Source organism: Penicillium antarcticum, assembly GCF_028974205.1.
Source record: "Penicillium antarcticum strain IBT 31339 chromosome Unknown utg000008l_segment0_segment0, whole genome shotgun sequence".
NCBI classification, from domain to species: Eukaryota; Fungi; Ascomycota; class Eurotiomycetes; order Eurotiales; family Aspergillaceae; genus Penicillium; species Penicillium antarcticum.
Window position 1 is genome coordinate 84,742 of NW_026695306.1, and position 15,030 is coordinate 99,771.

The 15,030-nt window shown below is 49.7% G+C and overlaps 8 protein-coding genes across 8 annotated transcripts; 5 read left to right on the forward strand and 3 right to left on the reverse strand.

Moving 5' to 3' along the window:
* Positions 1 to 114: 114 nt before the first annotated feature.
* N7508_007574 (putative dipeptidase) lies at positions 115 to 1,517 on the reverse strand (the record flags this gene model as incomplete). Its single annotated transcript, XM_058465638.1, has 3 exons — positions 115 to 1,019; positions 1,070 to 1,282; positions 1,334 to 1,517. 3 exons carry the CDS (start codon positions 1,515 to 1,517, stop codon positions 115 to 117), a joined length of 1,302 nt encoding a protein of 433 aa, XP_058316966.1.
* A 518-nt stretch (positions 1,518 to 2,035) lies between these two features.
* Positions 2,036 to 3,742, forward strand: N7508_007575 (putative nonsense-mediated mRNA decay protein Upf3; the record flags this gene model as incomplete). The annotated part of the gene is made up of 2 exons (XM_058465639.1): positions 2,036 to 2,283; positions 2,344 to 3,742. The coding sequence occupies 2 exons, from the start codon at positions 2,036 to 2,038 to the stop codon at positions 3,740 to 3,742; spliced, it is 1,647 nt and encodes a 548-aa protein (XP_058316967.1).
* Positions 3,743 to 4,061: 319 nt separating this feature from the next.
* N7508_007576 (Nucleic acid-binding OB-fold) lies at positions 4,062 to 4,241 on the forward strand (the record flags this gene model as incomplete). The annotated part of the gene is made up of 1 exon (XM_058465640.1): positions 4,062 to 4,241. The coding sequence occupies one exon, from the start codon at positions 4,062 to 4,064 to the stop codon at positions 4,239 to 4,241; it is 180 nt and encodes a 59-aa protein (XP_058316968.1).
* Positions 4,242 to 5,582: 1,341 nt separating this feature from the next.
* N7508_007577 (fungal specific transcription factor domain-containing protein) lies at positions 5,583 to 7,590 on the forward strand (the record flags this gene model as incomplete). Its single annotated transcript, XM_058465641.1, has 5 exons — positions 5,583 to 5,724; positions 5,777 to 5,982; positions 6,031 to 6,422; positions 6,471 to 7,061; positions 7,116 to 7,590. The coding sequence occupies 5 exons, from the start codon at positions 5,583 to 5,585 to the stop codon at positions 7,588 to 7,590; spliced, it is 1,806 nt and encodes a 601-aa protein (XP_058316969.1).
* A 101-nt stretch (positions 7,591 to 7,691) lies between these two features.
* On the reverse strand, positions 7,692 to 8,345 carry N7508_007578 (uncharacterized protein; the record flags this gene model as incomplete). Its single annotated transcript, XM_058465642.1, has 3 exons — positions 7,692 to 8,020; positions 8,076 to 8,135; positions 8,186 to 8,345. 3 exons carry the CDS (start codon positions 8,343 to 8,345, stop codon positions 7,692 to 7,694), a joined length of 549 nt encoding a protein of 182 aa, XP_058316970.1.
* A 1,505-nt stretch (positions 8,346 to 9,850) lies between these two features.
* Positions 9,851 to 10,248, forward strand: N7508_007579 (uncharacterized protein; the record flags this gene model as incomplete). Its single annotated transcript, XM_058465643.1, has 2 exons — positions 9,851 to 10,185; positions 10,224 to 10,248. The coding sequence occupies 2 exons, from the start codon at positions 9,851 to 9,853 to the stop codon at positions 10,246 to 10,248; spliced, it is 360 nt and encodes a 119-aa protein (XP_058316971.1).
* A 499-nt stretch (positions 10,249 to 10,747) lies between these two features.
* On the forward strand, positions 10,748 to 12,251 carry N7508_007580 (uncharacterized protein; the record flags this gene model as incomplete). The annotated part of the gene is made up of 4 exons (XM_058465644.1): positions 10,748 to 11,152; positions 11,214 to 11,937; positions 11,988 to 12,066; positions 12,116 to 12,251. 4 exons carry the CDS (start codon positions 10,748 to 10,750, stop codon positions 12,249 to 12,251), a joined length of 1,344 nt encoding a protein of 447 aa, XP_058316972.1.
* A 581-nt stretch (positions 12,252 to 12,832) lies between these two features.
* On the reverse strand, positions 12,833 to 14,421 carry N7508_007581 (uncharacterized protein; the record flags this gene model as incomplete). Its single annotated transcript, XM_058465645.1, has 4 exons — positions 12,833 to 12,992; positions 13,044 to 13,688; positions 13,742 to 14,314; positions 14,363 to 14,421. 4 exons carry the CDS (start codon positions 14,419 to 14,421, stop codon positions 12,833 to 12,835), a joined length of 1,437 nt encoding a protein of 478 aa, XP_058316973.1.
* Between the last annotated feature and the right edge of the window lie 609 nt (positions 14,422 to 15,030).

Consider the following 15,030-nt stretch of genomic DNA (forward strand, 5'->3'; position numbering starts at 1 on the left):
ATTCCATGCTATAGTGAATTGACATCCAGATAAATACGAAATGCTAACAGCTTGGCATTCGAACTTGACAATTCAGCGTTCTCTTGTCTCCTTGTCAGCAAGTACAACCTAAAATTAGTCCTCGGCAGGAAGGACTCCCTCGGCCTGCATTTGGAGGGCTACTTCATCAACATCCGCCCAGACTCTCAGCAAGTTGCCGCCTGCCACCTTGCTTGCATCCGCGTCGCTCACTCCTCGTTTCAACAGCTCTGCGATCAGACTTGGGAACCTGGAGACATCTTCGAGCCCACGAGGAACTGTCGGAATACCATCAAAGTCACTGCCGATTCCAACATGTCCAAACCCGACGAGCTTGCCAATGTGAATGATATGGTCAGCGATGCGTTCTAATGTGGCATGCTCAGTGTCCTCGTCGGGGATCCCGTCATCGCGATCAGAGAGCGTGCAGGAGATGAAGTCTGGCGAGAAATTGACCATGACTAAAGAGTTCTTTTCACGCACCAGCTCCAGGATGTCATCGGGCACGTTACGCGGGTGTGGGCAAAGTGCATAGGCGGAGCTGTGGCTGTATATCACTGGAGCACGACTACCGGCCCACTCGGACTTTCCAGCGCCCAAAACATCTCGCATGGTTTCTGCGCTCACGTGCGCCAGATCAACAATCATTCCGAGGCGGTTCATCTCCCCAACCAGCTTCTTGCCGTCCTCGCTGACACCGTGCCAAAGAGGTTCGGCCTTTTGGATACCCCCTGGGACTTCAAGAAGAGCGGCATCGGCATACCGGTTGTGGCAGTTGTGTGTCAAAGTTGCATAGGAGACACCCAGTTCATAAAAAATCCGAAGGTGCGCAAGGGAATTTCCGATGGAGTGCAGGCCCTCGATGCCCATGGGTGAAATGATCTTTCCTTCGCGGAAAGCTGACATGGCCGTGGTGCCATTTGGAGGCGTTGAGAAGATCTCAGGATAGGCTCGTTGAACACGCGACATGACATCCACCTGCTCCATTGTCTCACGCACACCTATAACTAGATGAGTATACCGCGTTACGGTCAGCCTGTGTTTCTCTTACTTGCTGCATAATTCTCGTCGGAGAAGTCGGCTCCATCGGCAGGGCATGGCACGAAGACACTCCAAAAGGTACCACCGACGCGACCCTGCTTCAGCCGAGGAATATCTACATGGCCGGGTAGCGTGCCCTTGACAAAGGCATCGGTGAAATTGCGATCATTGATGCGATTGTGGAAGACCTCCCGAACGAAAATGGGGAAATCATCATGGCCGTCTGTTTGATCGGTCAATGTTTATCATCCACGCGGATTCGATAGATACCTACCGATCAAGGGAGATTGTGAAAGAATTCGCTCCACTCGGTCCTCGATGCTAAGTGGAGGTGAACAACAAACATACGGCCAAGCAAACCAGCCAGTAGCTAAGGCTGTGCAGAACAGTATCCACCATCCTCGTCTGGGAGATTTACTCTGCGCATATCGCTGGTCTTCCAACTGGTTTTTATCCATGGTGAGTTGGGTGTTGGAGAGAGGAGAATGGTCCAGTTGGGGAAATTATCGATAAGCACGTTACGTCGCTTACAAACATTCATTACTTCGCCTTGAGGGAAACAACACGATTGAGACAATATCAAGTCTTTATAAACGGGTTTGACTCAAAGTGAGGAGTTCACTAAATATCCCCAAATTCTCCGAGATCTCTGTGGAACCAAAATGTTGGCTGTGCAGACATTGTCAGTGTATAACGAAGCATGATCAACATGGGAGTCAGAATGGATAGACTCGATGCGGTATTCGTTTATCATTTCAGTATGTTTCCTTCAAGTCATTTCGTCAGAATATGTCCTTTTCATAGCTGAATTGTATACTTTTTTACTTTGTACATCTCGAACCTTTGAAGGCTTGGCGGTCTCGATCACGTGTGCTACCCGCCTCAGGCTCTCCCGGTATAACAAGACCTTCGATCAGATGGGTCGTTTCTCGTTTTACATCACTCCTTTCTGGTTTTTCCCGCAACTCAGACCAGGATGACGCAGCCTGGAAAACCCAGAGCGGGTGTTCTTCAGATCCCCGTGGCGGCCACACAGAAGTCGGGCTCCGGAGCGCCTCCAAAGAAGGCTCCCAAACCCCCCGCTCCACGTTTGAAGCTCTTGATCCGACGTCTACCTCCAGGATTGACTCAAGCCGAGCTTGAGGCTGCTCTGGGAGACGAATGGAAGGCCGGTGCCGGAAAGGTCGACTGGCTTCAGTACAAACCTGGCAAAGTATCGAAAGAGTATGAGATTACTCCACCCACCTGTTATGATGATCATGACTGACAAAAGATCCCAAACAGTCCTGCCAAACCTTCCCGTCCCTCGCGAGCCTACATTCATGTCGTATCCACCGAACATGTCACAGCACTTTCGGACAAGGTACACCAGGAATCGTTCCAGGATGCCCGTCACACTTCCAACGATCCCATTCTGCTTGGACCTCCATCGCTGGAGTATGCAGCTTATGCCAAAACTCCCGGAAGTCGCTCTCGCAAGGATGCCCGCCAGGGCACGATTGATCAAGACTCAGACTTCATTGCGTTCCTCGAAAGCCTCACCCAGCCCATCACGAAGCCGGCCCCTGTCGATTCAATGGCTGATGTCGAAGAGAAGAAGAAGGATTCTGTTACAACTACCCCTTTGGTGCAATATATCAAGGATAAGAAAGCAAGCAAGTCGAAAGACGGTGGCTCCAAATCCTCCAAGCACAGCCGCGCGGAGAAGGAATCCAAGCAGGAGAAGGTCGTGGCGAAGAAGCTTTTGCAGCGGGCCGACAAGGAGACCAGCTTAAACTCCGAGAAGAAATCCCGGGGCGAGAGGACAAGCAAGGAATCTACGAAGACAACCAAACAAGCAGCCGCCAGTGCCAAGGCAGGTAAATCGGCTGCTACGGCAAGCGCTACGAAAGAAAATCCCCCGGCGTCAGAGCGCAAAAGAGAACGCGGAAATGTTGCGGCGGCTACTAAGATCCTTCAGCGCGATCTTGGAATTTCGACCTCTGGAGGCCGCCGGCGCGGCAAAGGTGGTGCCGGTGATACTGGTTCTCCCAAAAATGAAAGTTCTCGCGATTCCGCCGCTCCATCTACCGATGTTCCCAAGAAAGAGTTTGCCAAATCTGCCAAGAATGCTTCTTCTACAAAGCCCAAGGAGGAAACATCCTCGCGGGTATCCCAAGCCAGTCCTGCGCCGGCCACGAACCCACCTGCCAAATCCTCCAAGGGTACCAAAGCGAAACTGGCCGCCAGCCCTGCACCCACTGCTACACAAGCGTTCTTGAAGCACGCCAACCCTTCGCAGGGTGTCACTGAGGCACTCTTGGAGGTCGCATTCACCCCATTCGGAACAGTGACTAAGGTTGAGATTGACAAGAAGAAGGGATTCGGATACGTCAGCTTCGCTGGACCAGAGGGACTTCAGAAGGCCATTGCTGCCAGTCCCGTCTCAGTCGCCCAGAGTCAAGTGGTGGTGTTGGAGCGCAAAGCCAATCCCCATCCCAGTGCAGAGAAGTCTCGCAAGGGTCGCGACGCACCGGCACCCAGCGCCAATAAGGACAAGGCCAAGGCCGGTGAAGGAGGTGCCAACAATGCCGGGTCTTCACGTGGGTCTCGTGGAGGACGCGGATCGCGCAACAAGGGACCTAAGGGAGGTAACGGAGGCAGTGCAGCTCCAGAGAAGACAGGAGGACCGGAGGCCACCTGAGTACACTAGTAATTGTTTAGCGGTTTATGAGACATGAGATACCCGAGCAATGAAGAAATGCAATGCCCTACATGTGAGGAGACAAAACATTCCAAGTCCTTGTGTAATGCAATGTGCCAGGCACATTCACAGCGAGCAAACGTGACTTGACTAGCATTTCGAAGTGCAGGTCTAAGCGCTCGAGGACCAGGATCGACGGTGCGCAGATCAGTCCACGTGTGAATCACGTTATAGGGATTTACAATGGAAAAAGCTGCAGGTAGATAATTTGATTGAAGCTAACTGGACCCTCTCACATCTCACCATACCATCGACCAAAATGGAAGAGGACCTTTCAGACCTCCTCGACACCCACCAGGACCGACCGACCGAAGTCAGACGTCGAGACCAGGTCAAGATCATCACCACTCCCTGGACCGGAACACAGACACTGCGAACAGCACGCGTAACAGTCGAAGCGGGAGTAAAAAGGTTTCACTTTAGGGCATCGAGGACATAGCAGTCATCAGCAAGGGTGGAGATTCTGTGGCTCTTATAAAGAGCTTAGAAAGAGGACGTCTACTCTAAAGTGATTCTTTGAACTGTGGGAAGAGGTCAGTAACATGCTTAGAAGATATTCCCAGAGATTCCCGGAGATCTGTTTGGGAGGGGGGGGGGGGGGGAAAGAACATACGTAGAGTCGCTTGAAAAAAAGAAGAAGGGACGGGGAGGCAGCGGATATTTATATGGCTCAATGGCCACGCTAGTGCTAAGCGAGACTAGTGAGTCTTGGGCTGGTGTGTCTGGAATAGTGGGGACTTGACGGCAATCTGACCAATCACAGGCTATCATGAGCCTCAAGTGGATCTACAAACAGAGTTTTCATCTCGTTGCCGGGTCAAGATGATCTATCCGTTCTCATTACTTGATCATTTGCGCGTTTTTTTTTGTGTTAAATGGTCTAAGCTCGGTCTGAATTGCACACCGACGGTCCATTCTGACTTTTCCCACCAGGAGCGACGTTGATTGGTTGATTCAATAACCTTCGGTATACTTCGGTTTGCCGTCCTGCCGTATACATCAGTGTGGTGCTTGATATTTGATCGCTCTCAACAATAAGAGATGGAATTAAACAGTACGAAATTTAAGTTGATCTTGGTTAGACAATTGATCAAGAACAAAAAAAACCAGCTTTTGAGTTAAAAAATCATATGTCATAGACTTGGGCTAGAGATATATATCTGCACCTCAACATAACCGTACACCATCTTTTCACCAGGAATACATATTTTCGATTGATAATGTAGTCAAAACGGACCCTTGTAGCTAGAAAACAGTATTAGTATATTTTTCTGCATGAAATTTATCAAGAAAAGTGCTATCTCTGAATATTTGCATGTCGGAAAGTCTAGAAAACCCTATAAGTGACGGAAACAGCGTTTCAGCATGTGTTTAGACTTATTGTATATCGAACAGAGCATAAAAAACTAAATTCCGAACACTTTGATCCAACAATACACCATTTGCTACATGTTATCCGGTGCGTCTTCCGAATGTCGGGCCGCGCACACCCGCTCCCCGCTTATCCTGCGGGGATCTCCCCAGACTCCCTTCATCAATCATGGCGCGCCCTAAGGTCTTGCCTGCGAACCGTTTACGCGCTAATACTGCATGTACTGCTTGCCGCTCATCAAAAAAACGCTGCAGCGGCTCATTCCCATGCACTAATTGCATTAACAAAGGCCGCAGCCGAACGTGTACCCCGTTCAAGTCCTTGGATACTAGCCTTCGCAATCGCCCTGTGCATGCTTCAAGACCTGAAAGCAGTGACCGGCCGACATGGAGGGAAATAGAACCCGAAATGCAGAGCTCTGCAAGGTCACAGACACATGAGATCATCACCCCTAGGCGCGAGTCCGACACGTGGGAACCGGGTTCGCGCTCTCCCGAAGCTACACATCGGACTCATCCGCGGATGCTCCGCAACTTACAAGGAGAACGAGGTCTCGATACATACAATTGGACGTTTAGCTCATCTACTGACTTGGCTCGCAGTTTTTGTCGGAAAGGCTGCCTCTTTATCGTTCCTGCAGTTGCTGCGGGATACAGTCACCCAGCATATTGGGCCATCCCAATTTTCTCACAATGTCAGAAGTGAGGATATGTTAGAGACGGAGGCACATCATGATCTACTGAAGTTCTCCGAAGAACGTTGTAGCGTGGACGAGAAGCGCCAGTACATCCAGAACTATGAGGCAGCGGTAAGACAACCAATCTGTCTGCCAAATCACCTTCTAACAATCCCCTAGACAAGCGGCTTCGTGTATCTGGGATCTAGCGATGGTATTGTATTCACACTAACGGACTCAGTGGAGCCGAAAACCGACAAAGAAAAGACAAGAGCGGCCATTGTAGACCTGATGGTTGCTATCGGAGCTCAGACATGTCTGAATGAACCCGATACTGTGCAAGTGGAACGATTCTACTTTGCTCGCGGTCAAAGTAGGACATTTGCGAATTTTCTGGAAGACCCCAGCATGGATTTGATACGAGTCTTTCTATTGATGTCATTCTACATGCTCGGAGCATGCCGCCGGAACGCAGCCTTTATGTATTTGGGTGTCGCTTCACGCGCCGCAGTGGCTCTAGGCTTCCATGTAGACCCTTCAGGGTCAATGAGTCGCAATGAGCACTGTGAAAGGTGGGTTTGCTCCCCACAAGAAGTTTGACCGGGGCTGATGTAGAACAGATCACGATTATGGATGAGTCTATGCGTCCTTGATCTCATGGTCAGCTCAATACTTGGGCGTCCTTCCGCTATATCGCCTTTATTACCCGAGAATAGACAAAATGTCAGTCACGCAAGGACTGACTCCACTGCTACAGGTTTGGTGGCTTCGTATCATTTATCATTCATCCTGGACGAGATAGTCAACCGCTTATACAGCGGCAAGGCTGCATCTACAGAAACAGCAGATCTGCTGTTGGGAAAACTAAACTATTGGAGCGAAAATCTCCCGCACTCATTACGAACCATGTCTTTGGACCAAGAAGATGAGAGTGCCATTCGGAAGCATACAATTGGGAATATGCACGTAGCATGTTCGTATCACTTCGCTGTGATCTTAGTCACTCGACCCTTTCTCATATCAGCACTGAGTGTCCGGTTAGCCCGGTTGCACCAGAGCCTCTCAACTGGCGTGTCCAGTGAGCTCCCCGAAGAGGACTCAGCTCATTCCCGGCTAGCAGCTGCCTGTATTGACTCCGCTGTCTACATGCTACAGACATGTATGGAAGTCCTCCAGTCAGGGCTGCTTTTCCGTAACCAGTGTGTTCTAAAGTAGGCATCCCCCTACCTCCAAGCATTTGATCGAAAACTTACGGTAGCTGGCAGAGCCTTTGTTTTTGCCGCAGCTCTTGTACTCGGGTTCTCCATGTTTTCCGATCGTGATGTCGATGCAGAGATTGACGGTGCGTTCCGCGGTGCTCTTACTATCTTGCGCATGCTGGCTCCACAGTCTGCCCAGGCAGCGCACTACCTCGAGATTACAACTATGCTTGAGTCTGCCATCACTCAACAGCGCCAGCAACTTGCAGCCCATGCGCGACAGCGAAGGAGCCAATACGTGAACCGAATATTTAGCCTGAGTGAGAACCCAGCAACACCGCGAGATCAGCCGGAAAGTGCCGACCAAAAAGGAACCTCGACCCCACGATTCGCGCAAGGTGCGCCATACTCATGGTTACAGTCGGAGGATGGGACAGGTGCTGCCACACCCCTGCTTGATGGGACTTTACTCGAATGGGAGGGCATGGACTTGCCACTATGGGACAGTTTTCCATTTCTCACCGAAGCATCGATAATTTGACGTTGTATGAAGTATGTACGGATAAATAAGAGTTTGATGAACCGAGGCACGATCATGCTTAATTAGACCGCCCCCAAAACAGTGATGACCCAACAACTCTCTCAAACAGAGGACTTCACAACGGGCGACACAAATCCAGAAGGATAAAGGTTCGAAGTATCCCAGTAGAGTTGGTAGATATCGGTGACATTTGTCTCCTTGACACGGAAAGAATCGCTCAGAACACCACTCTCATCTTGCCACATGATATATCTGCCGTAGAAAAGGAAATCATCAACTACTGCGTCGCTGGGAGTCTCGATACCATTTCCAGTGAAGCCAACAGTGAGTATCTGGTTGGGAGTGGGACGGATATAGAAGGTCGTGTCATCATCCAGGGTGACATTCATGTTGGTGGCAGTAGCATATAGCCGGGTATCAGTGAAGATAACTAAAAGAGTTAACAGAGATTCTTGTTCAATAGAAGACTAAACCGAGAGTTATACAGGTAATGTCAGTAGTCACTGATCCCTCCCACTTGGAAGCGTCGCCAACATATGCAAGCCCTGATTGTTGAGTTAGATAGAAACCAGAACATTGGGATAGTGCTGAATACCATCAGAGTAAAAGACATTGACCCCTGATTCAGCGACACCGTAGGCAACAAGACTGAAAGAGCCCGATGGAGAGCGCTTTTCCAGCTTTTTAGACATGGAGGGCACAGCAATAGCATGTGTCGCCCAAGCTAGAGTGGCCGCGAAGAGATGGAACTTCATGGTTGGAATTTAGAATAGTCCGAATAGAATATGATAGGCATGACAGCGCTTGGTCAGTTGTCTTTATAACTTTGCGTACTGCATCAAACGATACATTCCACATGCGTTTGGATGATGACGCGGCCAGGCCTTGCGCTGTCGAAAGGCTGAAACTAATCCCAGCTAATGAGATTACCGCAATGAATCCTTCGACTTTGTTTCGGCTGGCGACCGAAGCTAAGGATTGAGGCGAGTTTGTGACATCTCATACTTTTACAATGACACTCGATGTACGCAATCTATGGCCCTCAGCGCGACCCACGTCCGAAATATACTTCCCATCGAGGCTATTTGTACCTTGGGAATAGAAGCAGGATAGGTGTTGCAGAGGAACTACGCTCGGAGTCCCAACAGAATGAGTAGAGCGTTGTAGAAGCGATTGGGTTATAGTGCTTAGAAAACCACAATAGGCCTAGGATGCCTTCTATTGGCTGAGTCACTTCGCAAGTGGTTATTTTCGAGGTCGAATAAGCAGTAAGTGCTTACTCTCCACCACGGCGCTGTAACCCCTCAAGTTTAGTTTCTCCGTATGATTGCCGATGTGAACGTGGCTGAAATTGCCACGAAGAGTTTCTTGGCACTGAGGAGTTAGACCAAATATTGATAATGAAGGATTATCTGGTCTTGACCGGAGCACCGGTGGTCTGATAGAACACACTGACTGACCCACAGACACTGCCTATCCACCGCAGGAAATAGACCAAATGCAACATTCCTAACACCATTTTTTAACCTGCTAGTGCACCTAATCAGTGGACTTGAATGCCCCTGTTTGATTCTAGGAATCAGTATCTCCGTTAACCACGAGGTGGAGGCTAGATTTTGCCCCGGCTTGTCCGAGGGGGAAAGGGAAGGGATTTCCCCTTGAAACACAGATGTGCTCGTGTCAGTCTCATTAGGGGTAGCAGAGAAAGTAATGTCTAATCCATATTTAAGTGTCCCAACTGCGCATTACGATAGGTACACAGAGCACTATGTCGAGCACGTTTCGAGTTCATACATCTGCGATGATCGTATTCGTACGTTAAGCAAGCAAATATCTGATAAAATCTAGGACGCAGGTTCTATTGACGGAAACAGTCCGCGCTGGAAGGATGAGGCGCCGTCCCACACATGATGGAATACAGAAGCAGACTTACGCACATGAAGGAAAATGTATGAATAAATCTCTACACGTAGAAATATAATCATCAGATGACGTTAATATATCGGAAGATTGATAAGGCCAAGTCTAATTAGTCGACTGGTAATGTAGGTATTGTTGTTAATTACATTGCTAGTCTTGCGGCTAGGATTCCGTTGGTTAAGCTGCTTAAGTAGCCAGTCAACCAACTACATATAAGAATTAAGTTATTTACGAACGAAAGATGGGGCTATTGAGCTAGGAAAAATGAAAAATGTGATTCAATTAAATTTAATTAGTAACATGTGAAATAAAATCACTTATAGAGACTGCTAGAAAGATAATGGTTAGCCTCTCTACTCCTGTTGTTAACGTTGACTGCCTTGGTGTGAGTGTGAAGACGCTCGAGGTCAGAGGCAACCTTGTGGTCTTCGGTCGAGGTGGTTCTAAGAGTAACGATCACGGAAGGAAGTACTGGCATTATAATTCTGCAGAGATTAAGGTCAGTAGATTTCACATTCTGGAACACTTCATTAGTGGCCATGATTTCATTCATCTCGCAGCGGACTTTTTCAAGCTGCTCCATGATCCTCAGACGATGATCCGGGAAATCATGGTGCTCTGGATTATGGAGACGACCTGGGTAGTGCCTCAGACTGTTGACATGACCTCCGTAGAGTATGCACGAAGTGATCATGTTTTGTCTTCATGGTTAGCTCTGATCCAGATATCGTGAACTAGGCTAGGTTAGTGTTTAACAGATGTTTTGAATGATATTTGAAAAGGCAATGGCAGTGAAGTAATTTATGCATTTCTAGCCAACGGATGGACTGGGATCACACTACTAAAGAGGACAGTAGGCATTGTGACATTGTTTGTGACATCCTTTGGCCAAATATTCTTTTTACTTTGTGGTTCAGGTGACAAAGTCAAGGCAAACTTACTAGCCCGTGCCGATAATGAACTGTTTGTGTTCTTTGTCAAGGCCACACAGAACAAAATCGAGGCAATGACATCGGAGTAAGGGTATAGAGATGATAGCGGACCGAAAATAAGCGTGCGCGGCCCGCTGTCGGTTCCGCCGAGTGCATCATCCGATCCGACATATAGATAAGTGATGAACACATAAGAACGTCTCGAGTCCAGCTGCATATCCTTACTTCACTTTCTATTGAGACTCTCACATCCAGTCCTCTATCTACCCTTTCTACTACCCCTTTCAGCTCACACACACAGCAAAATGTCAGGCTGGCGCAGTCTTAACGTCGGCGTTGTCGGCGGTGGCATTGGCGGCATGTGTGTCGCAGTTGCGCTCCGTCGCGCCGGACATCAAGTGACCATCTATGAGAAGTCTGATTTTGCAGGCGAGGTTGGAGCTTCAGTCTCATGCGCCGCCAACGGAACCCGTTGGCTTCACGAGTGGAACATCGATGTCGCCAAGGGTGATCCCGTCGTTTTGAAGAAGCTTATCAACCGTGACTGGAAAACCGGCGAGCCAGTCAGTGTCTACGACCTTGATGACTATGAGAAGCGCTGGGGATACGTCTACAACATGTTCCACCGACAATACATGCATGCCATGTTGAAGGATGCGGCCCTCGATGAAGGAGAAGGAACTCCAGCGACACTCAAAGTGAATCACCGCGTAAGTGACACTATATTTGACTAAAGCTTGACATATGTACTTATCCATCTTGCACATGTAGTGTCGCGATATCGATATGGAGACTGGCAAGATTATCTTCGAGCATGGAGAGAAAGCACAACACGATCTGATCATCGGCGCTGACGGAATCGGATCTGCCGTTCGTGGCATTCTTGGAATTACACCTGAAAAGCGCGCATCGGATCAAAGCTGCCTTCACACCAATGTCACCACCGAAGAAGCAATCCGACTCGGACTAGTTGACTACTCGAAGAACAGCGCATTGGAATACTGGGGCGGCCAAGAAGGAAAATGGGACAAGATCGTGCTATCTCCCTGCAACGGCGGCAAGCTCCTCTCATACTACTGCTTCTTCCCTCGCGAGCAAGGCGACTACTCAACACAGGCATGGGGTGCCGAGGACCGCCCAGTCGAGGAACTTCTCAACCCATATCCCTCCTTGGACCGTCAAGTCTTTGAGCACTTGAAGATCGGAACTGAGATCAAGCCATGGCGCCTCTGGGTCCACGACCCCTACCCTTACATCCAGCGCGGAAATGTCTGTCTCCTCGGTGATGCCGGACACCCCATGATGCCGCATCAGAGCCAGGGAGCTTGCATGGCTATTGAGGATGCCGCAGCTCTCGGGATTCTCTTCAACAAGCAGTACTTCAACGGAGATATTTCCCAAGCCTTGGCTGTTTATGAGGAAGTGCGTCTGCCCCGTGCTACAAGAGTGCAGGCCGCAGCAGCAAAGGCAGCATACAACATCAACGAGCGAATTGGTGAGTATCTTTGATCGCCGGGTGTGGTGCAGTATGCTGATGATTTATAGGATTCTCCGTCAATAAGGATATCCCCACATATAAAGTCGAGGACGCAAAAAAGGTTCTTACCATTGAAGAAATGAACGCGTGAGTCCCGTATACCCACATTGACCCGATCCCGAAACTAACAATGCAGTTATGACATGTACCGAGACATCGAAGAGAAGCTTGCAGCCAAGCGCGGGACAAGATATGCCGACAAGTTCATCTCCGGGCTCCCGATCGGACTAGAGCTACCAAACGGAATCACAATCGGCGAATCGAAGCTATGATTGGAGGTTTCATCTAGACCCTGAACCCATAGACACTCCTGCATTGACAAAGCTTGTACATACAGTTTGCATGAAACCATCAATACCCGAATGTATCATTCTGTTTCTTGTAATATTGCATATTAAGCCCCGTATGATGTGCGTGCCCCACGTCAATCATTCTAGAATAGAACAATGTCCATTTTATTGAGTGGTTTGATACCGAGTCTCTCGGGGTATCTTATCCCGACCGGGGTTCTTTAGCCCGGCGGGACACGCGAGAATGGTTCGCAATGAAATCCGACCCTACATGATCAGTATGAACAATTGTAATTGGTTGGATTCGGTGAGATTCAACAATGAAATGATATTATACGCTATCGAGGTCCAGCTTCCATGGATACATATACATTGTAGAAAGGGGCGCAACAGTACACGTTTACCCCGCCAATACTCCGTACTCCAGACTCTGTACTCTACAGCATACTACAAGAATACAATAGACAGGATCCAAGCCTTTCAATTTGTAGTATGTACAAAACGAACATTTCCAATCATGTATCATCAGTGCGTCGGTTTTTATTTAATTATTTTTTAAGTGTTTAACCGAAGAGGGCGTCACCTAGGCGGTAGTGAACCGTCTTAACCTGGGTGTAGTTCTCCAGAGCGTAGGAACCGAGCTCACGGCCAAGACCGGACTCCTTGAAGCCACCGAAGGGAGCCTGGTAGGAGATTAGGTTGTAGCTGTTGATCCAGACGGTACTGCATGAATGTTAGTATTGATCTTTGCAAAGAAGTAGACTTGTCACTTACCCTGCCTTGAGAGCGTTGGAAACACGGATGGCAGTGTTGACGTTCTTGGTGTGGACGGCAGCAGCCAGACCGTAGTTGGTGCTGTTACCAATGCGGATGGCATCGGCCTCATCCTTGAACTTGGTGACGGCAATGACGGGACCGAAGATCTCCTCCTGGGCGATCTTCATGTCTGGGGTAACATCAGTGAAGATGGTGGGCTGGATGAAGTAGCCCTCGCTACCGTGGCGCTCACCACCGACGGCGACGGTGGCACCCTCATCCTTGCCGTGCTTAATGTACTCCATAATACGGTCGAACTGGAGCTGAGAGACCTGAGGACCCTGGAAGGTGTCGCCCTCGAAGGGGTTGCCGAGCTTGTTCTGGGCAGCACGCTCCTTGAAGCGAGCGACGAACTTGTCGTGGATACCCTCCTGAACCAGCAGGCGAGAACCGGCACAGCAGCACTGGCCGTGGTTGAAGAAGATACCGAAGTTGGCCCAGGAGATGGCGTTGTCAATGTCAGCGTCATCGAAGACAATGTTGGGGGACTTGCCACCGAGCTCAAGAGTGACCTTCTTGAGGTTGGACTTGGCAGCGGCCTGCAGAATCATACGGCCAACAAGGGTAGAACCAGTGAAGGCAACCTTGTCAATGTCCATGTGGCTAGAGATGGCGGCACCGGCGACACGGCCGAAACCAGAGATGACGTTGATAACACCGGGGGGAAGCCAGCCTCAACAATGAGCTTAGAGGCGTAAAGACCAGACAGAGGAGTCTGCTCAGCGGTCTTAATGATGACGGTGTTACCGGCAGCAATGGCAGGACCAATCTTCCAGGCCCACATGAGGATGGGGAAGTTCCAGGGGATAATCTGACCGCAGACACCGACAGGCTCGTGGCGAGTGTAGGAGAGGGTCTCAGGGTTCGTGTCAATGGTCTGACCAGTGATCTTGTCAGCCCAGCCACCGTAATAGCGGAGACAGCCAGCAGCATTGGCGATATCAATCTTGGCCATGGTGACAGCCTTGCCGTTGTCTAGAGCCTCAATGGAGGCGAGGGTCTCCATATCACGCTCGAAGAGGTCGGCAAGCTTGGTGAGCATGCGGCCACGGTCTGAGGGGGTCACCTGTTTCCAGGGACCCTCGAAGGCGGCACGGGCAGCCTTGACGGCGACATCGACATCCTTCTCGGTAGCCTCGTGGACGGAGGTGATGGGCTTCTCGTCGGTAGGGTTGAGAGTCTCGAAGGTCTTGCCATCGACACCCTTAACGAACTCGTTGTTAATGAACCTGGCAGGTGTTAGTGAAGCTCCAAAAAGTGGGGGTGGGGTAGCTCACAAGCCGAGGGGCTGCTCATAGGTCACATTGGGAGTCTTGATGGTAGTGGAAAGCGACATGATGAAGATGGGAAAAGGGGTATCACTGAAGAAAAGAAGAGAAGGGGGAAGAAGAGAGTTATATAGGGACCAAAGGTGAAGTGGCAGGTCGAAGACTTGCGGGGTTGACGCCACTTGGAGCTGCCGTATTGTTGTATGCGAGCTGTATTGAAAATTACCTCGGGGTGATTACATCGCGAAATCCCGGTTTGATCACTTTCTCTCCTTTTCTCCCATTCTCTTTCTTTTGATATCGATTCCCTTCGCCAACATGTCTCCGATCTTGGCAACGTGCCCCAATGGAGCCCCAAAGGGGCCCCTCGGTCTGAGACCGACGCTATCCGCGTCAGACCCCGAGGGGGATTAGCTTCCCCGGGTCTATTTCTAAGCCGGGCATATATGTGAGTCTAATCCGAGTACCTTGAGCGGTCAGTAGGATGAAACAGCGTTACTATTGCCTCTTCGGGACAAGCTTGACGCTCCTTCGGGCCAAAGGGCGAAATGAGGGGCTGTGGGCCAAATGTGATCATCGTGATGTTAACACGGGCCAATATCTCCCCGGCGACGTAGTGGGGTGTACTGTATTGTATACATAGTTTGATCGGCCGAGACATCTTTAATAATTTATTT